Source organism: Prunus mume, linkage group LG2 (genome assembly GCF_029339155.1).
Source record: "Prunus mume cultivar Tortuosa linkage group LG2, ASM2933915v1, whole genome shotgun sequence".
Classification (NCBI taxonomy): domain Eukaryota; kingdom Viridiplantae; phylum Streptophyta; class Magnoliopsida; order Rosales; family Rosaceae; genus Prunus; species Prunus mume.
Window position 1 is genome coordinate 7,068,240 of NC_142699.1, and position 22,353 is coordinate 7,090,592.

General features: G+C 37.0%; 3 protein-coding genes across 12 annotated transcripts; 1 reads left to right on the forward strand and 2 right to left on the reverse strand.

Moving 5' to 3' along the window:
• Window positions 1-191: 191 nt before the first annotated feature.
• Window positions 192-1,169, reverse strand: LOC103319837 (uncharacterized). 3 transcript variants are annotated; one of them, XM_089044363.1, is made up of 3 exons: window positions 729-1,169; window positions 514-607; window positions 192-447 (listed from the first exon to the last, which is right to left on the reverse strand). In XM_089044363.1, exons 1-2 carry the CDS (start codon window positions 1,030-1,032, stop codon window positions 555-557), a joined length of 357 nt encoding a protein of 118 aa, XP_088900489.1. In that variant the 5' UTR covers window positions 1,033-1,169; the 3' UTR covers window positions 192-447; window positions 514-554. The 3 variants fall into 3 exon arrangements, with proteins under 3 accessions (XP_088900489.1, XP_008219652.2, XP_008219653.2); XM_008221430.3 differs by having other exon boundaries at window positions 192-607; window positions 729-1,168; XM_008221431.3 differs by having other exon boundaries at window positions 192-604; window positions 729-1,167.
• Window positions 1,170-4,620: 3,451 nt separating this feature from the next.
• On the reverse strand, window positions 4,621-8,499 carry LOC103319836 (protein FAR1-RELATED SEQUENCE 5-like). Of its 2 annotated transcripts, none has more exons than XM_089046000.1 (8): window positions 8,366-8,499; window positions 8,209-8,260; window positions 7,766-7,840; window positions 7,578-7,655; window positions 6,329-7,497; window positions 5,559-6,258; window positions 5,004-5,471; window positions 4,621-4,911 (listed from the first exon to the last, which is right to left on the reverse strand). In XM_089046000.1, the coding sequence occupies exons 3-8, from the start codon at window positions 7,802-7,804 to the stop codon at window positions 4,753-4,755; spliced, it is 2,613 nt and encodes an 870-aa protein (XP_088902126.1). In that variant the 5' UTR covers window positions 7,805-7,840; window positions 8,209-8,260; window positions 8,366-8,499; the 3' UTR covers window positions 4,621-4,752. The 2 variants fall into 2 exon arrangements, with proteins under 2 accessions (XP_088902126.1, XP_008219651.2); XM_008221429.3 differs by having other exon boundaries at window positions 7,766-7,836; window positions 8,366-8,493.
• A 285-nt stretch (window positions 8,500-8,784) lies between these two features.
• On the forward strand, window positions 8,785-22,010 carry LOC103319835 (ARM repeat superfamily protein). 7 transcript variants are annotated; one of them, XM_089046001.1, is made up of 29 exons: window positions 8,785-9,051; window positions 9,203-9,403; window positions 9,495-9,676; window positions 10,074-10,194; window positions 10,279-10,500; window positions 10,665-10,881; window positions 10,963-11,108; window positions 11,188-11,345; window positions 11,447-11,596; window positions 11,672-11,720; window positions 11,836-12,024; window positions 13,169-13,348; window positions 14,110-14,249; window positions 15,004-15,130; window positions 15,716-15,856; window positions 15,965-16,033; window positions 16,715-16,851; window positions 17,456-17,573; window positions 18,368-18,502; window positions 18,583-18,779; window positions 18,877-19,024; window positions 19,118-19,231; window positions 19,373-19,459; window positions 19,568-20,002; window positions 20,077-20,144; window positions 20,229-20,280; window positions 20,457-20,546; window positions 20,964-21,050; window positions 21,631-22,010. In XM_089046001.1, the coding sequence occupies exons 1-29, from the start codon at window positions 8,956-8,958 to the stop codon at window positions 21,667-21,669; spliced, it is 4,095 nt and encodes a 1,364-aa protein (XP_088902127.1). In that variant the 5' UTR covers window positions 8,785-8,955; the 3' UTR covers window positions 21,670-22,010. The 7 variants fall into 7 exon arrangements, with proteins under 7 accessions (XP_088902127.1, XP_008219648.2, XP_008219649.2 ...); XM_008221426.2 differs by having other exon boundaries at window positions 20,976-21,050; XM_008221427.2 differs by having other exon boundaries at window positions 20,979-21,050.
• Window positions 22,011-22,353: the final 343 nt, after the last annotated feature.

The window sequence follows — 22,353 nt, forward strand, 5'->3', positions numbered from 1 at the left end:
CACACATAATCAATTTTATCGAAAGTTGATAAAAAGTTATGTCGGAGTGAGACGACAGGCACCAAATTGATGTGTAAACCAAAAAAATTAAGGACCACATTGATAGATTTTAGAATTTGAGTACTAAAATGAGGACTCATAAAAAATTTAGAGACCACTTGTGATAAAAGCCTAAAAAATTGATAATGGACTTTTGATCAATAGTACAGTTATTTAGTGTCCTTATTTGTTCATTCATTGATCCAATTGTAATAGTCCTTATTTGTTGCAAATGCCACATAAAAACACAGAGAAATGAATAAATTCAGTCCCATGGCAAACTTGAATGAGTTCAAAATGATCCTTTCTCTCTTCACCAAAATGATAGAAGTGCAAAATGAACTCAAAGCCTGACCATTAAATTCAGCTGCAACTGCATTACAAGCTGGCAAGGCAAAGAAAGCAAATACCCAATTTGCAAATTAGCAGCAACCCAAATGCTAGCAGCAACCCAAATTGCAAATGCAAGCAGCAACCCAATTTGCAAATGCAAGCAGCAACCCAATGTCCCAAAATCAGACCACAAATTTGGAGGCAGCAGATTTTGATTCTTCCTTCACAGCCTCTACTAATCAATAAATCAATCAATAAATGAGAAAATTCCCACAAAGGATCAAACCCTAAAAAATTGTCCAATAACTAAAGACAAACGCAAAATCAAAGAGAGTGAAGAGTAGGAGTGAAATTACCAATTTGGGCAACGGGAGCTTCGCCGTAAATGGCTTTGAGTCTGGCGAGAGGGACCAAAACGCCGGCGTCAGTGGAGGAGGCCTCGGCGTACAGCTGCTGCTTCCAGTCCCACATGGTCTGCTTCGCAGCCTTGTTCGATTTGATGAGCGACGCCTTCTCCGCCTCCAGCGATTTGATGTCGTTTTGCTGCTTCACCGACCTTACGCTCAGCGCGATGAACGAGCCTACCAGGCACACGTTTATCACCGTGTTGTTCTTCGCCGCTCTCGTTGCAGCGCTCACCGCCTTGTTAACGAACTCCATTTTTGGAACACACAGAGCTCACGACCAACACGACGCCGCTTTAGAAATTTGCCTTCTTCTCTCTGTTGTTGACCTACAGGCCAAAATTGGAAGATGAGAGTGCAGGTGGATGACACAGAGAGAGAAAGACCGATACCGATTTAAATTTTGTAATATATTCGCCGGGCGGCTACACTATTTAAATATTCGAATATACTCCAACAGTATATCCGCGCGGCTATACTATTTCAAATGTTCGAATATATTTAACGCGTTTAGCCGCACGGCTATACTATTTCGAATATTCAAATAGTATAGCCGACCGGCTATACAGTTAAAATATTCGAATTTATTTAAACAGTATCGCCGCACGGCTATACTATGTCAATATAATAAAGCATATAGCCGACCAATATTCGAATATAATAAAGAGTATAGCCGGACGGCTATACTATTAAAATATTCGATTATATTTAAATAGTATAGGCGCACGGCTATACGATTTCCAATATTCAAATATAATGTAGAGTATAGCCGCCCGGCTAGACGATTTAAATATTCGAATATAATAAAGTGTATAGCCGCACTGCGATACGATTTCAAATATTCAATTATAATAAAGAGTGTAGCCGTGCGGCTATATGATGTCAAATATTCGAGTATAGCAATTTAAATGTTGAAATATATTCAAAACGTATAGCCGCCCGGCTATACTGCCCTTAAATCAGCAGATCCAATTTCTCCATACGCCGCCAGACAGTCGCTCAACTCTTTCATTTCAAGTAGGTTTTTTGGAAAGGCGGCGTCTGGGGTTTTAGAGGCAAAAGCTAAAGCCAAAAAACAATGAGAAGAAGCAGATGCAGTCTGGAATCTGATGCTAATGGGACGAAGGATGACGTCACATCGTACAAGAAGTTATGCCCTTCTTATCCTCGCCGCCATAGCTCTCACCACAACTTGACACTATTCGGTGCCAGAGCTAATGAGATTTTTTTATTTTAATCGAAGGGCTAAGAGCATCCACAATGGGCTCCCTAAATCACCTCCTTAGACAAATTTTAGGGAGGAATGATAAAAATGCAACTCCAACCACGCTCCCTATCCACCTCCTAAAATAGAGAGTCATCTAGGAGCTCCTAAATTTGAGGAGAGAGAAAGGACTTCTAGTGGCTCCCTATAATTTAATGCTGTTTTATTTAATGAGTATTTCAAACTTTTATTTAATGCTAACCTTTTTTATTTTATTTTTTAATAGAGATGCACCAATAAAAAAAGTACAAATTTATAAATAAACCCAATCCCAGACATGTATTTATAAAAAAACCCAAGCACTATTTAAACATAGAAACACACCCAAAATCAACCCCAAAGTCAACTTTTTGGGTGTGTTTATAAATGGGTTTTGAGTGTATGTAATGATGGGTTTTGGGTGTGTTTATATGTTTAAATAGTGCTTGGGTTTTTTTATAATTTCAACCCCCATTTTGGGTGTTTTAGTGAAACTCCCTAAAAAAAGAGTTATAGCATTTATGACTCTCCAAATTAGGGAGTATGGTTGGAGTTGAAATTTGTTAGGGAGCTCCTAAAATAGTTTTATTATATTTTTAGCCAAATTTTAACTAAGAAATAGAGAGCATCATTGTGGATGCTCTAATATCCTATTATATTCCGAGAAGAATATAAAATGCTGATTGCGTTTTTCCAATAGTTTTTTACCGAGCCTAATATTTTGGGCCTTAAACCATTTTGCTTGTTGGCATGTGAGTTTATATTTTCTTGGTCTCCTTCGGGCATCCTCTTTGAATTATATTTTTGGTAATTTGATTTCATCCCCCTCAATATTATTTGTATTATTAAATATATAATTCAAAAGCCTATCATTTTTAGGAATATTTGCATTGTGCTATACTATGTAAATCCCTGCTTCATCAAAGCCACGCCTTTACAAAAGCTTTTAAACCCTAGAAGAAAAATAGAAAAGGAAATGAAACCGAGGAGAACTATACACCATGTTAAAAGGAATAATCTCTTACAAACACAACTTCTTCACTCTTACCGTCATCATCAACATTATCAATAATAATAATAGAGGGAAATAATATACTCTCAAAAGAACAATAAGTAAATAATTATGCTATTCAATTTACTAATGGAGAGTTGTAGAGCTACGCTTTACGCATGTATTACAACCCTACTGCCACTCCTATTTGGTATTTACTATTTGGTATTAATTTTCGCTTTACCAAATTGCCAATTGCATTGTGTTTATTGGTGTTAAACATAATATTGTCACAAATGTTGGAATTATAATACTTAGTTTTTAGCAAGAGTTTATAGTTTAAGTGATTAAGGGTTCGTTTGAGACTGCTTTTCTAGGAAGTATTTCTACGCATAAGCGCTTCTAAAAAAAGCGCTTTTATTATAAAAATCTTGAATTTTCATGAAAAGTGCTTCGTGGAAAAGCAATTGCGAGTGCTTCCTTAAAGAAGCACATAGTAGGTGCTTCTCCAGAAAGCGCTTTCATGACTCAGAAACGCTTCTAAACTTTTATGCCAAACGCTATTAGAAACACTTTTAGTTATCAGAAAGCACTTTTGACCCTTCCAAAAGCACTGCCAAACAGGCCCTAAGGCCTAGTTTGGGATTGTTGTCACTTTTAAAAAAAGTTGCTTATGCTGTACTTTAAAAATAATTAGCTGTAAAGTAAAGCAGCTCCATGTTTGGTAAACACTATTTTTAAAGTGCTGTTAGTACAAAAAGCAGTGTTAAAACCGTTTGGTAAATTTTAATATAAAATTCTTGTAACTGTGAATAATGACTAAAATAGACATGATGTTAAAAGTGTTATGCACTAATCATGTGGTGGTAGTGGTAGTGGTAGTGATGGAGTGGAGTTGGTGGTGGAGATGAAGGCAAAGTTGATGGTTGTGGTGGTGGGGATGGCAGTTGTGGAGGTGGTGGTGGTGGTGGTAGTGGCAACATGGTGATGGTGGTGGATGTGGAGGTTTTGGAGGTGGTGGTGGTGGCGAATGAGGAGGAGGTGATGTTGGAGGTGGTGGTGGTGGAGGATGAGGAGGAAAAGGATGTGGTGGTTGTGGTGGTGGTGATGGCGGTGGTTGTGGAGGTAGTAAATGTGGTGGTGCAAGTGGTGAAGTTGGATGTAAAAGTAGAGGTGGTGTCATTTTTTTAAAATGAATGATGATATTTTGAGAATTAAAAAAATTCATTAAATGTTCATCTCTGCTTCTTTTAAAAGCAGCTTTGAAAAACAATTCAGAGTCAGCTTTTAAAAGCTGGTGTCAAAAGGCCACTGCTTTTAAAATAATCGGAATATTTTAATTTTACCAAACACCTTAAACTACTTAAATTTAAAGTTAAGCAGGTTTTTGGCCAAAAAAAGCAATCCCAAACGGGACCTAAGTATAGTTACTTATGTATGGTTCAAATTCCTTTTTTCCCAATTCCCAGTATTGCTTATATAAAAAACAAATAAAACACCTCGATTTTTCAGCCATGTTATAAGAAATATTAACTATATTTTATTGTTTATTCAACGAATTTAATAACAGAAACATTTGATTTTAGGGTTTTCACCTTTAAAAAAAAAAATTTGGCCAAATAATACATGCAACTTTGTATTCATATTTTGTCCATCTTGTATTTACTAACTATACACAATATAGTATGCTGACCATGAGTATAAAATACAATGTCAACCAATTAAAGTCATTAGTTTTTGAGTTATGCCATCTCTCTGGTAGCCACATCTGAACCAACAATCTCTCTAAAACGTTGAATACGTTCAGTGTAGGCAGTTTGCCAATCCTCAGCATCTGGTAGGTAAACTTGGTGCCAACAATCCGAAACAGGGGGCATAGGATGCCCTGGAAACAGAAACACCTATGGAGAACAGGACATGCCAACCGTTAGGCACGGAAAATCACCTCCACAAAGCATAACAAATTGTATACGGAAATTATACTACTCGATACCTGAACAAAGTGGTTGTCGTTGACTGAACCGATGGCAATGTGACGGCGCTCTAACAAGGGCAATGACGTCGTCCTGGTTGGTAAAAATGTGACAGACAATGACATGGATAAATATATCAGGACCACATTATAGCATGATGCGATAATGTGCCCCGTATCTGGCATGGTCAACCACCTATCATACGGGGGGCACTCCTCAAAGAATGAGAGTGTATGCATAAGCTCGTCAACCCGATCACGTCTCCCAAAAAGGTTCTCATATTGTGTTTCATGAGAGCACAACTCATTCAACAAATCTCTGCGTACCTTGCTCCAAGCATCATCTCCAAAACCCATCAACCCGGCTATGACTCGATAACCACAATTACCGTCACCTGCAAAATCCCTTATGGATGAAATATATGGTCTCAAAGCAGTAGGGAACTGCTCTTTCAATTCAGATGAAGTGAGTGGACACATCCTATGTACCTGTACAGCCATATTCATGCATATAGTAGTTTTAAGTACTGGAAAATACCTCATACCTCATACAAGTTCAACAATGTTAGTACATACCTTCATCTTAGGAGGACGCCTCTTTGGTTTCTCCGAGTGGAATGTGGTAGCAACTGTGTCAACTGGTGAATGACTGACTCGACATGACAAGGCCAACTCAAAGGCAGAAAGATTGCAACGAGTAGTAGTGCCAATTCTACTTGGTTGTTCTTTAGGCTTGGTAAGGGGCATTGACTCCATATTCATAATCTCCTCCAACTTCAGACTAATATGTCTCCTGGTGTCCTCATTGCTATCCATCCACTGATGTAAGATCGTATACATTTGCGTAATTATGTCAGTTGCGTGGTCACTATTTTTCGGGGAGTACAGTAAATCCAATTTCCTCCAATTAGCATCAACACAGTAAAGAGGAATAGGGCGACTAGTCTGTCTGTATTTTGCAATCTCATGCACACATGGCAAACCATGTGTGCGTCGAATGGTGCAACTACATGACGAAGAATCTAACCCCACTGAATTGACTTTCTTCGACTCACAAACAATTATATTCAAAGCAACGGTAGATACAAATCCTCGCAACTCCTTCAATTCATCATGCATGAAATTGCGTTGGATGATGGTCAAACACTTCTCAAGTGATACCTTGATGTCTAAGTGTTGCAACTCTAACAAGGAGTGAATCTTTTCCCAAGATGTTTCAAAACTACCTCGGCTGTTGCCAAGTAGTTGTTTCAGTTTTGCACTTGCACCTTCCACCCTATTCATACAACACAGTTAGTAGTACATAATGACTTACATCAAGAAACAAAAGTGAACAAGAAAGTTACCTATTTGATGTTGTGTGACCAAAATGCATGCATGTATCTGTCCATACAGACACAAATCTCTCTTTATACTCGTTCAACCAAGTGTTCTTCACATATTCAAGTGCATGTGGATATCTATCAAAATAATAATCAAGCTCAGCCAAACGTTTCAGATACTCATGCTCCGTCTCCGATAACACCAACATATTCCAACTCATTATGAACTTCTCCAACTGATCTTTACCTTCAAACATGCCTTTACATTTCGCCAACACATTTTTGCTAATATGTAATCTACACAAAAAATGTCGGGCACTAGGAAAAATACTATGGATGGCAGTCATTAGTGGCAAGTCAATGTCTGTGACAATGACTGTAGGAAGACAATGTTCATCCAACATGGTCCTCAATCTACTCAAAGCCCATATGTAATTGTCTTCATTCTTAGCATCAAGGTAAGCAAATGCAGCTGAGAAGGTTATGTTAGTACATGTCACCCCTACAATCTCTAAAAGTGGAAAAGAATATGTCTTGCACGTGCAATCCATGATCAGGACTTGTGGGAATGCACGTAAGATGTCTACACTAACAGGGTGGGTCCAAAACAGATCCTTCACAATATTACTGTCATCTGAGCTTCTATGCCACTCAATATAATTGTGGTCAGATAACTTACTTAGCAAAACATGCATCTGCGATCTCACAACATTCTCTTTCAACTTCAACCTTTGTCTGACATTATAAATTGTTTTCATTGTTGTTTCATTGAGTCCATCTTTTTGTTTAATTGTGCGCAATATGTCCTTGGGTTTGGCCAAACTCTTGGACATATCTACCAACAATGCTTTCTCTTCTTCGGATAATCTCCTTGCATTGGACTTTGCAGCATCGTGGTTATGAACTCCACATACCACCTCCAATTTCCACTCATCATTATCACCCGAGCTTACACCCCTCAATAGAAATGGGCATCCACACTTTTTCGTACCACTGCTCCTAAGACGCCTTTTCTTATGGACATTTTCATCAATCTTCCTTTTATAAACACCACCCTTTTCACAACAGAATTTTATTCGGGGTTTCTTATTACCAGCTCCTCCTGCATCCGAGTTCTTGATAATAATCACCAAACCGTTGCTATTTCCTCGATCACGAGTCCACTCAACCAATGCATCTCTACTCTTAAATATCTACACACAAAAAACATAAATATTATATCTTGTCCAACTTAAACAGACAGTCACAAGCCAACATTTAAATTTGCACAAACCTCATCAGTTGTGAATTCATTAGTGTAGTCCAACACACATTCTGTCCCAGCACCACTGCCCCCAGTAGAAGTGTCTTCCTAGTGAAACAATAGGCATAAACAACGGTTAGTAGTCGACTATTGAACAAATAAAACCAAGAAATTTCATTTGATCTCTTTACAGTCATATAAAGAAAAAGACATCATACCTCATTTGAAGACCCCTGACTGATGACTTGATGCTCCATTCTTCTTATGCAACCATTTTTACAGCAAGTAACTGCCTAATCCGTGAGATTGTTAGTGAGAGACACAAAATTTACACCAAGCAACATGATCAGAACATGCACATATATAACAACTCTAAATTTACTTTAACACAAATTAAATACCAATATCTGCAATCATGCTCAAGTGCACAACACAAAAACATACGAACCACACACAAAAACATATGAACCAGAATTTAGAGAGAAAAATGTAATTATTAGAGTAACACTATTTCTCAATCACAAATACTCAATACAAGCCCATATGGATAATTGTAATTGAGAAAATAAATTAAACTTAAACCCCAAATGTGATTTCTTCAATACTCCTCTTCCAGTTTATCATGAAAAAACAATCCACAAATTCAAAAACAAAAGATTACCTGGGTTGCTGAGTCTCTGGTGCTCTGGTGGAGAGACAAGAGGGAGAGAGAGCTGGGGAGAAGAATAAGAAAAGATGAAGATTAGAAAACAGAGGAAGAGAACAGATAGAAGAAGAAGAGGAAGAAGATGAAAAGAAAAATAGAAGAAGTAACGAACCTGTGTCAGCCGAAAGGCTGGATTGGAGAAGAAGAAAAGGCTTGTACAAGTGGAGTGAAGACTAGAGAGAGTAAGAGACGGATGGCGGGATCGAAGAACAGGTGGTGTATGAATGGGGGTTTGGGGTGTTTTGGGGGGGGGGGAGACGAGGGATTTGGGGGGTAGGCTGAGAGATTTCGGTGAAATTTTTTATCTTTTATCCAGGTTAGGCAGTAGGAATGGGTGGGTGTAAATAGAACCCCATAGCCCGTTTAAAATAGGACGAGGTGGGTAGACATAGAACCCAAAGCCCACCAATTTTCGTTAGGCGGTAAATACCCCCAACTCCCGTATCACTTGCAGGTTAGGCGCGTTTGTTTCACGCGCACCAAGGGCGGGAGCCTCCCCCACTTTATGCCCACTCCACTTTCTCAAGTCTCACCTTCTTGTTAGCTCTCTCTCTCCCCCTTCCTCTCACTCTCCCTCTCTCTCTCTCTAGACTTGAGATCACAGTTTTCGTCTTCGAGCAAATGCCCGTGCATTGCATAACCGCCAAAACCCTCAACCTCCTCCACTGAATCACTAGGGTTTTTCGCCGATTCACTGAGTCGATGGACCAGTCCGCGCTGCAACTCGTTTCTGAAATCGGCACCAATCTCCGCCGTCAAGCTCGCCCAAACAAGGATTTCATTGTCAAATCGCTCCGAGTAAGTTATTTTACTTTACATAGCAATGGAAATTGATCATGTAGCTCTGTTTATTTGCGTGGGTTTGTGTTTGAATTGTTTATTATTTCGTTGGCATAGCAATTGCGATTGATCATTTCGTTTTGCTTGTTTTGTATGCTTCGGTTTACAGCAAGCTGCCAGTTCTTTGTCACAGTTAGAACAGGCTTCTTCACCAGAAGCTCTTAAGAAGTTAAAGCCCTTGACCGAAGCTATTGTTCATGGCTTGCTTCAGCATAGAGATAAAGATGTCAGGCTTCTGGTGGCCATCTGTGTCACTGAAATGTTTCGAGTTATGGCACCTGAACCGCCTTTCGTGGACAAGCATCTCAGGGTAAAGTTCTCTGCGTCTATCTGCTGTCTGCCCATGTCAGATTTTGCTTTGTACTCACCATTGCAAGTTGTTTTACACTTATTTCGTTCAGGACGTTTTTAAACTCATTCTCAGCACGTTCACGGAGCTAGCTGATACCGCGAGCCCACTATTTTCAAGGAGGGCTAAGATAGTAGAGACTGTTGCACGATGTAAATGTTGTGTGATCATGTTGGATATTGACTGCAGTGATCTAGTTCTCGAGATGTTCAATATCTTCTTCTCTGTTGTGAGGTTACAATCCTTTATCTGCATTTCTAGTATATGACTTTTTCTTGCTACTTCTTTACTTTTCACTTTTAATTTTCTAATTAACCCTATAGTGCATTTTGATGATTTGGGCTATTCCTAATTGATAATTGTGAAGGAATCAACGCTTATCCTGTTACATTGTGCAACTAGATATCCACTTCCATGGAATAAAAAGAAATTTATAACTGCATGCTTGCTGTGCAACTTAGATGGTTAGAACTTAGAACAGGTTTTATTGTAGGTTTTACCAAGTTATAAGTATCTGAAATTTGAGTGTCCATGAAATTTATTAAGCCCAATTTGTTATGTTTTAATTTATGTAAGTTTGGGCCTAACTTTGATGGCATCAACCATAATGGCTTTTAATTTTTCCCTGTAGGGTACATCATCAACAGACTTTGATCAATGATGTTTTGTCTGTAATGGTTCATATACTTAACGAGGAAGCTTCTCAGCCACTTTTGGAAGTGGTTCTCCAGAATCTTGTGAAGGAGGGAAAGGTGAGTGTTAGAGAGTGTATGCTTCAAATTGATTCTAGAAACATTCGTTTGTATGATAAATTAGTCCTATGTTATGTTTTACAGGATGCAGACTCTGCTTCTTCTCAACTTGCAGTTTCTGTGATTCAAACTTGCGCAGACAAACTTGAGTCCTTTGTTTGTGGGTTTCTAACATCTTGTATTTTAGATAGAGATGCTGTAGGAAGTGAGCTCAAGGAATTTTACCATGAAATCATTTTTAAGATTTTTAAGTGTGCTCCTCAGATGCTTCTTGCTGTCATCCCAAATTTGACTCAAGAATTACTGGTATGTCTTCTTGGCTAAGTTCATTTAAATTTTTTTTTATAAAAAAATTCATCTCTTGGCATAGGCTTTTTTTTTTCTCTCTTCAAATAGTTCTCTTGTGCTCCTGGCTTACTGCACTTTGAGAGGGATCATTAAATACCACTTGACTCTGATTATTTCTGCAGACTGATCAGGTTGATGTCCGACTAAAAGCTGTTAATTTAATTGGGAAACTCTTTACACTTCCTGATCACCATATTGCCCAAAGGTATCAGGACCTCTTCATAGAGTTTTTGAAAAGATTCTCTGATAAATCTGCGGAAGTTAGAGTTAGTGCTCTACAATGTGCTAAAGTCTGCTACATGACCAATCCCTCTGGAGTAGAATCACAAGAAGTTCTCTGTAAGTTGTGGAACATATATGTTTTCCTGTATGAGTTCTGTGTTCTTGGAACCTTACTTATACTCTTTATTATGTAAGCAGCTTCTCTTGAAGGTCGACTACTAGATTTTGATGATAGAGTGAGAACACAGGCAGTGATTGTTGCCTGCGATCTTGCCATGTATAATATGAGATGTTTTCCACCAAAACTAATATCTCAAACCACTGAAAGACTTCGGGACAAGAAGGTATTTCAACAACAAATAGTTTCATTTTGCTAAGTTACAGTTACTGTCTTGTATTTGTAATTGTTTGCATTATTTGCAGATACCTGTTAGAAAGAAGGCGCTGCAGAAGATGATGGAAGTATATCGAGATTACTGTAACAAATGTTCTGAAGGCTACATGACAATAAGTGATCACTTTGAACAGATTCCATGTAAAATCTTGATGCTCTGCTTTGATAAAGATTGTATGGAGTTCAGGTCAGTTTGTTCACATGTTATAGCTTTTTAAAACCCAAATCAATGCTTTACAAAGTTGTATTTAACTATTATCATTCATTATCATTATTGTTTTACTTCAGGTCCCAGAATATGGAGCTTGTTCTTGCAGAAGATTTATTTCCAGCTGTTCTTTCAGTTGAGGAACGTACACGGCACTGGATCCATTTGTTTTCTCTTTTCACCCCTCTTCACATAAAGGCTTTGAACTCAATTTTATCACAGAAACAACGGTACTATCCCTAACTTGCTCTTGCTAAGGTTGAGGCGATTATCCTGTTTCTTTACTAGATGCAAATGTTTTATAGGTTACAAAGCGAGATGCGAACTTATTTAGCCATACGAAAGAAAGAGAAGGTACAATAATTGAAAATCGCACTTGCTCAGTAGGGCTGATATATAGCTTGTGAATGCATTGTGCACTATCTATTAATTGTTTTGAATAATTGAAACAGTTGCCTTTATGTTGCAGGGTAATAATTCAGAAGAGATGCAGAAGAGATATAAAGTTTCATTCTTGAAAATGGCAGTCTCCTTTGCAGACCCTTCAAAAGCGGAAGAGTGCTTTCACAAATTGAACCAAATGAAAGATAATAACATTTTTAATTCGCTGGCGCTGTTATTGGATGAACTACAATTTACGGATGCCTTGACCAGCAGAGTGCGTATATTTACCCTTAATTTTAATTAAATTATCCCTTGGATCCCCTTGTTCCTCTTTTAACCACTTCTGCACCATCTTCAGCGTGCATTGAGGTTATCAGATGTTGCCATTAGATATTTTGTGGTTTTATATTGAACGAGAAATAATAGTCATTCAACTCTCAGCTGTTCTGTGTGTTAAATTTTTTTACCAAAAAACTCGTCAACTTTTACCAAAATAAAGTTGTGGAAAAGTTTGAGTAGATGATAATGGGAACACACATGTATGTGTGTGTGTTTCTTTGCACAGCGCTTCACTTATATGGTTCAATTTTTAACTTACGCGAAACTTTAACAGATGAAGCAATATTGTGAGAGGCAGAACTTGATTTACATAGAAAAATCATGTTCTGAGATAAAGGCTTAATGGGGTTTAGTTTAATCATGCAACTATGGTAGTATGGGGGAGTCATCCAAAGCTTTTCTGGAAACCCAGAAACACATTCTCAAATTCTCTGGTCATACCCTAAATTATGTGAAGACCACTTGTTTATCCATGATAAGAGAATTTCCACTCTTAATTGTCTGTGCAAGAGGCAGTTACAGATCCAAGTGGTGGTTTGGGTGGGCTACAGGCCACCCCATTTCAAAGAATTTTTTAAATTTATTTTTAAAACCAAGTATAGTTCACCCTGATCTCTCATCCCAGCCCCTCTCTGTCCCTCCTCCCTCTTCTTTTAAAGTCCTGGGTCCATTAATTAAGCTTTCAGCAGTGAGGTCCCACATGTCCCTGGGGTTAAGCTGAAGCATTTGAATGGATGTTAAAAGGCTTAGGTGGTTAAGCCCATGAGAAGTTCTGGGTTGAAAAAACTCAGGTCAAGGAAGATCAGCTTTTTGTGTGCTTAAACTGGCTTTGTTTCTTTAATTTGATTCCTTGAAATTTTGATGGGAGTTGTTTTATATTGTGGTGGGGCAAACTTGGATTTCAATTTGGTTACTAATGAGATGGTGTCAAACAATGGTCTTCCTTTTTCATTGGTGTTTTTCTTCTTTATGATTTAGAAACCTGATAGTAACAAAATTATAATACTTTTACTTTTTGGTTTTTGTTTTTCTCTTTGTTATGAAATTGTATTATCCAGTTATTTGTTGTCTTATTTCAGGACACATTCCTGAATATGATTGGGGAGAAACATCAAAATTTTGAGTTCTTACGAACACTCTCTTCAAAATGCTCTTATAATATATTCAGTTCAGAGCATGTTCGATGTATTCTATATGATGTTTCCAGTAAGAGTCCTGTAAACAAGCATTTGGAGGCTGCTTCTGTCAGACTTCTTCTGGTAAGAAAATCGTTTGCCAGGTGAATATGAATGGTAATTTTCCTCAGCAGAAGAGCATAACTTTTGAAAGTGAACATTTAAGTTAGATTGAGTTTGTGTGCTCAAAAAGACTAAGTCAACCATACAAGGGAATGACCAGGAGGGGTTTGTGTGCTTCTGTTGACACTTATAGTTGGCCGAGCTCAAAAACACAATCATAGTTTGTAACTTGACCAATGGCCATAAATTATCGGTGTTGTTGTTGTTGTTGACTGTGTTTACCAAGAAACAATGTTGGCAAGCACAGTTTGCATTTAATTCTGGCTTGGACGAATCTCAAGGCCTGAATTTTATGATTTAAGAGTGCCAGGTGTTAGAATGAGTTTCAGTTCACTTAAGGCTGTGGTTTGGTTGTATGGTTGGCTGTTGGTCTCTGTCACTATATTGACCTAAATTGGCTTCTTGTATTGCCCTGATGGGAAAATCTTGAGAGAATGAGTTAGTTTCCTTAAGAGGATGGGATATCATTTAAATTTTTTGTATACATAAGTAAAATTTAGCTTTCTAATGATTGTAACCTCCTTCCTATGTTTTATAATAAAGAGAGGAGTGTGGAAGGATTAATTCAAATTTAGATGTATGACCAACTACTATATCAGTATCTAGGGGGAGAAGTTTTGTCCCTTCGCCATTTGAATTTGTCTTGCATTATTGTAAAGAAGCATAATTGGTAATTATCACTTTTTTTATTGGAAGTTGCTTTCATTTTTTACCTGGTTCAGGCAATTACCAGCTTTTTCCCTGTCTTGCTGAGAGGTTCAGAAAGCCAATTTCAGATGTTATTAGAGGAGAGCGACCCAATTAATGAGAAGTTGATTGAAGTGTTAGCCAAAGCAGGCACTCACATATCTGTCAAACTCAGGTAATTTCTGCAGTCCTGATTCTTGTACATTTTGAGCAGGGTGGAGTTTCATGTTCCAATGGAGACATTGTGTAGGGTCTCCCATTTATCTGTTTTTCTTATGTTAATTTGGTATGCTTCTTCTTTGTCAGAATTGTTTTTTGTGAAATAAATATTAGAAAGAGCTTGTGCATGGTGGACACAATTGATTAAGTATATAAACGAGCTAAGTACTTGCCATGTTCAGTTGAAGGATTTGTATTCTCTAACATATGTGTGGAATCCAAAAATCAAGTTTGTAAATTTTCTGCTGGGTGTGCTTAACTATTCCTTACACATTTGACAGCAGTAACTGGTTAAATTGCTAAATTATGCCAAGCTTTCATATGCATGCTATGGTATTTGAGCTTCCAACCCCTGTTATATTCCTTTTGCAATAGTTAGATAGTAATATATAAATAGATGTTTTTCATCTCGATCCTTAGTAGGCTTATCTTGAAAATTGGAAGCAAGTAACTTTTATGAATAGATACATTAGTAGATTAAGATTGACTATTTGATTGTGGTCCATATACTTAATGATCAAACAAGGTTGATGGTTAACAGTACTGCTAGTTTACTTCTTTCCAAGTCATATTTTCTCTCTTATGGATGTTTTTTACGGACTTCATCTTTAAAGCTCCTCCCCTTTGTTCAATATATAGAATTTTGTAATCCGAAACCTAGTTTTTCCGAATGTACTCTCATAGTGGCTTCAACTTCTTCTTCATCGTAGTGAAATCTACCCCTTTCTGAAAAGGGTTTGTCTGGAGGGGAACCGCGTTCAGTCAAAATATGCTGTTTCAGCGATTGCTGCATTAGTTGATACTTCAAAGCAATTCATTTTCTCAAGTCTATGCAAGGTATGCTTAGCTTGAGTTTTGGAGTTTAGAATTTCTATTTTCATTATTTATTGTTATATATCTTTCAGCCTCGCATAAACTATGTGCTGTAGATACAGTCAATTTAGATTTTCATAATCACATACAATTTTGGTTTTTATTTGCCTCCTAATAAGTTCTTAGCTGTATTGGCCACCATTTGTTATATCCATGTGTGGATCTGTTTAATTGGATGTACTTATGTTGATTATTTTTCATGCATACTTAATTTTTTTTTCCTTAAATGGTTAAGGATCATATGTATTATGGGTCAAGGAATCAAATATCAACAAAAAGAACATTAATATAGATATAAAAAATTAGAATTGAAATTAAATCAAGCGTTAGCTTGGCTTAAATTTCGTTTGGGTCCCTTTGCTCCAAAATTCCTGTTCCATGCCGTATGAATTTATGCTCGGCCGAGTAGGATGCCCTAGGGGTACTGTGACCCCTAGTTGGGTCCCTTTGAAAGTCATGACTTGCAGGCATACATAAATAATTCTTGAGCTTTCTCGTGGAAGTTTCCCATTAACCCGTAGTGAATCAATTTATGTTTGTCATATCTAGGAACTGGTGGATTCTTTAGTTGGTGGGCAGAACATACCAACAGTGTTACAGTCCTTGGGGTGTCTTGCACAGTATTCTGTTTCAACATTCGAAAGCCAAGATGGAGAGATCACTCCTTGTATATACCAGAAAATTTTCCAAGTAATTGACATCTGCTGTGAGATAGATATGAACTCACTCTATTTGAACTTTGTTGCATGCTAGAATGTAGTAGGTTTTATTACTAAAATTTGTAAACTTTTTGTGTAGGTGGGCTCTTCAGATTTTGTAGACTCATTCAATGATGCGTCTGGATGTAGTGATTCTTGTAAATTAAAGGTGGGTTCTGAATACAAATAGTTTCACTGAGTGTATTAGTTTTTGGTTCGGCTGTTAATGGTGTTTACCATTAAAGTTTGGGTATGCATAAAAGAATAAATGTGAGAGAACAACTTTTATAGTAATGAAGGCTATAAAGTATTTTCTTCTCATGGCTTTTTGTATAAGCAAAAACTTGAGTCGAGTTGAGCTGTGAGTGGGATTTTATGAGAGAAGGTGGACAATTTAGTGGTTCATTGAGTTGCTTTCCACGTGTAAAATTTCTGTCCTTTTTTTTTTTCCTATAAAATTAATTAATTTAAATTTTTGGTGAGAAATGTTACTATAACTTGGAGCAGAAGCATGTCATACAACTTTTGGTTACTGAAGTGAATTGGTTGACTCAATGGATGCTTGTTTTGTTTTTTGTTTAAACTTTTAACTGCTTTCGCACTGGTATAGTTTGCAGGAGTTCTGATTCGTGGCCTGAATGTTTAATTTAGGTTAAGGAACAAATTAATAATTGTTGTTAGGGGCCCATGTGAAAGAAAGTGCTTGACTCTGTGTCAAAGCAAGGATCAACCCGCCAAGGGTCCAAAATCACTGCTGGTGATTATATAAGTTTGAGTTTAACTGTGTTGAAATCGTTCCTTTCTTATAGACGTCTCCGTGATTTCTATGGCTTAATCACTTATTTTACAGATATATGGCCTGAAAGCACTTGTCAAGAGCTTCTTGCCACATCGGGGAACTCAGATCAAACGGCAAATTAATGTACTCTGGAACATTTTGTCAACAATGCTGCAAAAGGGTGAAACTGCCCAGGGTATCACCTCATGGTATGATTTCAGACTCCTTCATCAAATGAAAAATTAACACTGGAAGAGTTCATATTTTAAATTTCATGTGGGACTAATTCTTCATTCCAGTCAGCTCAAGTGAAAGTGAAAATGAAGATGAAAATAAAATGACTAAATTGTTGACTAAAGCTTTATGATTTAAATTATTTGTATGTCTGTTTTTGTGATGAGGCTTTTTTTGTGTCTTCTATCTTATACTAGATGTCTTGGCTTTTGTCCAGCATCTATGTGGTGCTTGAATAAAACAACTAAAAAGCTGATATTTTGTTTTTGGAAGCATGAGTGGTTTACGTTTATTGTTACAATTTCTTTTCCCATACTTATGTTAGTTCGGGAAGAGGGATGCATTAGAAACTTTGAAGAAATTTTTGATTCACACTCAGAGGAAATTCTCAACTGGCTGTTTGGGCTTTTACTGTGACTCTGGCAGTATTGAGGCAAGGGATACACACGTGTAAAGAGGCTACAATTTGCAGTGCTTTTAAAATCTTTATCTTCATTGAATTATGTTTTACTTTTGACTTGCTTGTGAAAAGTATCTTTGGATACCACTCATTTGGTTTTACTTTGTTGTCTCATGCAGTGAAAATGATAAAGCTTGTATTAGATTAGCTGCTGCAAAGTCTGTTCTTCGGCTTTCTCGAAGATGGGATTTCCATATTTCTCCAGAGATCTTTCACTTTACAATTTCAATGGCAAAGGTATGTCTGTTTGGTTCTGCTTTGTGTTTCCTAGCGTTGGCCTGAAAAATACGTATTTTCATGGCTATTTGTTCTCTGCCTTATCAAAGTTTGTAATTGGGAATGGGAATACCATTTCCTTTTGAGAAGACAATTTTGTTCTAGGTTTCACTCTGATGGACTTCTTGCCCCAACTTCTCTTGTTTCCTTTATATATATATATGGGCATTCTCCAATAAGTATTTAAGTTAATGATTGGTTACATACTTCTAATCTCGGCCGTTGGATTGCATCTAAGTGACTACCAACACATTTAATGAATGCAATCCAACGGCCAAGATTAGAAGTATGTAACCAATCCTTAACATAAAATACTTATTGTAGACTCTCTCTCTCTCTCTCTCTCTCTCTCTCTCTATATATATATATATATATATATATAAATTCTCCGTTTCCTATAAAAGCAATGGAAACAAAGTCCTGATGAGTTTTTAGTTTTGTGGAGTTTCATGGTGGTTTTATAGCTTTACATGTGTCTGTAGCTCTAACTTAGTATTATTACTGTCTTCCAGTGAGTTGTCTCATTCATAGATTGATTGAAAAATGGTCAAATAAATGCACTTAAATAAAAAATAAAATAATGTCCCTAGATGGTGTCGGTAATCCTGCATTATTTCTGACACATGCATCTGATATTAATCACCAATTAAGGCTTAGTTGAGTTGAATTTCCATTTGATTTCATTATCACTCTTGAAGTGAATTTCCATGTAATTATGTTTTTATGGACAATTGTTTTCTCGTGACACATTCCAGGATGACTCTCCTTTGGTTAGAAGATTATTTCTTGATAAAGCACACAAATTACTGAAGGAGCATGCTATACCTAGCAGATATGCATGTGCTTTTGCAATCGCCACCTCAGATTGCCTCAAGGATCTGCAATATGATGTATGCTAAATATGATTTATCTATGCAGTTATTTCTGTAGACTTATATCAAGTAATGTTTGCTAATACCATTCAATTTAGTCGTTAAAATATATGGCAGAGTTTGTCAAGGATTACAGTAGAGAAGCTCAACTGCATCAAATCTCTGGAGTGCAAGAAGGATTAATCACTGATTTTCCAGCATACATAGTGGTATTCTTGATCCATCTTCTTGCTCATGATACAAGCTTCCCACCTGTGGACTGTCTAGATGAAGAAACGTATGCTCGGTTTTGCAGGTATGAAGATCCATTTGACTTAATCGCATTGCAGATTTCCTAGTACTGGATATGAATGCAGTTATGGTGACACACTTTGGATTATGTCTCTTTGCAGTCCATTGTTTGTTTTACTACAGGCTTTAATCAATGCTAGTAATGCTGATGGTGCCCTGGATATTGTCAAGGATTCTGTCTTGTATTTGATCTGCATTTTCCGTGCAATTAAGAGATCTGAGGATGTTATAGATGTTGAAAGAACTCCTGTAAGAATTTTCCCTCAGAGAATAGCTTTCCCCCTCTTTCACTTTATGTTTACATTGTATGTTTATTGAAAGGAGGTTTTTCTTACAATGCAGAAGCTGCACATTCTAGCAGACATTGGACACTCTTTTGTGACATTAACAAATCATAATGGCCTCTCCGCATCACATGCTCCTGGGCAAATTTTGTTACCATCATCCTTATACAAAGTGAGTATTGCTAATAGAAGTGTGAGCTGTTTTGGAAGAAAATTTCAAAATTATTTTCTCTATCTTTTGGCTGAAAGAAAATTTAATGTTCTATTTAAATGTTCCACATCTTTTCACATTTTTATTATTTGTTGTCTGCAGTCTAATTCAAGATCCCTTACTCACTCATGTTTTGACGAGCACTTTGTCAAAAGAGTAATTCAGATATTTAAATCTAATATCTCTTTGGTATGTATCTGTACTGTTCATTTACTGTTGAAATTTATGTGGCCCCAGGATTGTCTAAATTTTTCTTTATATTTTTGTCTCGTCGGAAAATCTTTGTTTACCTTCCAGCCTGCTAGTACACTTCCTAAACGTGGGCGTAAGTGTCAAGAGGATAGAACACAAGCTGATGTTGTCAAGGACAGCAAACTTATCTTAGCATCTTGCAAGATGGTTAATTTGTCCAAAGATGGGAGAGCTGAAGCCCAAAAACCTGAGAAAGAAGGCAACAGTACAGGAGGACGTAGGAGAAAACGAGCTCTCTCTCCAAGTGCTCCTGGATCAGTTGCATTCCATGATTGTTCTAATAACGATTACCCAAGTGGTGTATCTAAAAAATCTGAAACTAGTCTGGAAAAAGAAATACTTTCATCTTGTGATTCTGTAGCTACAATATCTTCTCTAGGTGGATCAAATGTCTCAATCCAGAATGTCAAAAGCAATACCATTGATGTGGAGCATTCCAATCACCCCAGAGCGAAGCTGAAGGGCCCTTGCAGCCTGAAAGTAAGAATAAGCTCTCCCATTCAATGCACTTGAAATTGTATTTCATATTTAACACTTCTGTATGAATTTTGTAGGCAATTAGTAAAAAGGCTGAGGCATTGGTTGGGCAACGGATCAAATTTTTGTCTCCAGTAGATAAATGGTGAGCATTTTTCCAATGAAAGAGATGATTTTTCAACATTGTTGTAGCCCTTCTTTATAACAGTATTTGATTTTTCTTTTCCAGTTTTTATTCAGGTACAGTGGATGGTTATAATTCTCAAAACAACACACACAAGGTGAATAAATTTGACTAGTTTCAAAAACAACAATTTTTGTAGTTCAGCAACTACGTGGAATTTTTTTAGAGAATAAAATACATCCTTCCTAACCTGTTATTATTATTTTTGGCATGTGAGTATTGCACATCCATTGTCACTTTTTCATCGTGCTTAATTTTCCATCCTATTGGCAGATCACATGTGATAGTAGTGGGGATGTTCAATTGGTATGCTTGGCAAGTGAGAGCTGGGAAACTATAAGTGATGGCTCACTGGAGGAAAAGGTAAGGGTGAAATACTATGAATGCTTATTAGCTTGCAAATGTGAACTTCAGTTTAACATTTACAAACTTCTAAGTGGTCCCCCAAAAAAAAAAAAAAAAAAAAAAAACTGGTTGTACTGTTGAAAGCTTAAGTGGACTTCGATAAAAATTTCAATTTCACCTCCATGTAATTCAGTTTTAGTCATAAACTGATCATTCATAAAAAGTTTTTATATTTAATTGACTCAACATTCATTAAAATTTTCAGTGCATGCTTGAAGCCTGGAACCGCCCAGGAGTATAAACACAATTTGACAACATTAAACTAGCATGAAAGTTGTTGTGCCTTTTTGGGTGTGCAGTGTTTGCTTGTGAAGTATGAAAGTTGCACCCTGAATTCTTTGCACTGTTCCAATGATCTTGTGCCTAACTCTGTAGTTTTGGATGCAGCAGAAACAAAAGGTGGGGAGGAAAGCCTCTGTGGACACCCCAGCATCAGAAATTACTGATACGAATGAGGCTGCTGTAAGGCTTGCAATATTTTTTCCTTCTTATTATTTCACTTTGCTCTTATATTTTAAGGAACCAAGTGGAATAATTTCCTAGGAGCTAACGTTGTCTGTTTAGATAATATAACTCCCAAGTCTGATTTTTCGTGATAAATGTTAAAATCGTACTTTTTTTCTTTATAATGTTTTGGTACAATAAATTCCAAGGGAAGTATGTTTGAATTTTTATTATCCCCTATAAAGAATCGTATTTTCTTCCCCTATTTTCGAAACTCTTACAAGCTATAATCTTCATTTAAATGGCTTCCATAATTCTTCGAATAAGTGCTCCTCTGCTTTTATTGGTAAATAAACCACTTTCCTTTTCTCTCGTCATATTTAATAAACATTGCTACCCAAACAAAGCTTATAGAGCACAGTATTCAAGCGTTGGATTTGTTTCCCCACATTTCGATTAATCAAACATCTACGAAGATGGAAATTCCAAATTTTGCCTAGCAAACTGCCAGCCAAAGAAAATATCGTCCCCTGTATGTGTGTGTTTATTGACATATCCCTGGTTATGTATGACACTAATTTCTGTTTGCTTATTTCAGGTTCCCAGAAGAACTCGAAGACAAAAGAAACTTAACTAGCTATGATTGTATTTTATTTTGAATTAGGTCATTGCACTTCAGTTCTTGAAACTAGCAACATCTCTAACTTAAAATTAAGACTAGTTGAGAGGTCGAACAGGCAGATCACTCCAAGGAATCTTTGGTGCCTTCAGTCTGGCAGAAAGTTCCAACAGGTCGTCCCAGAGTTTGCACCCTTTGCCTTCTGTAAGCAATCACTTCAGATGTCAATGTTGTATATATTCTTCACAAGCGAGCAACCCTAGACAGGTTGTGTGCACATATAGATATATATATTGGTCTACGAGTTCTGTTGCAAATGAAATTTTGTATTATGTAGAAATTAGTGTGAGTTCTTCTAATGCTAATTGAGAGGCAAGTATATATATAATCAGAACACATATTATGAGGGTCATTGTTTGCGTTATGTATCGGTTTTCTTTATTTACGTACTGCCATTATCTTGCAATTTCCTTTGCCATTGTAGTAGTCAGTGTGCTATTTTCTTTAATCAGAAAGCCAGATTTTTCTTTAGATCTATGCAGTGAACTCAATAACCCATGGAACCGTAAACCCGTCTGACTCTCCTAACTTGAACCGAAGTTGTTGTTCTGAGTTTTATTGTATGTAGTTAGAGTTTAATCGTTTAGTGATTAGTAACTCTAATCAGATTAGGACGATACTTCTGCATGTATAATTTAGACA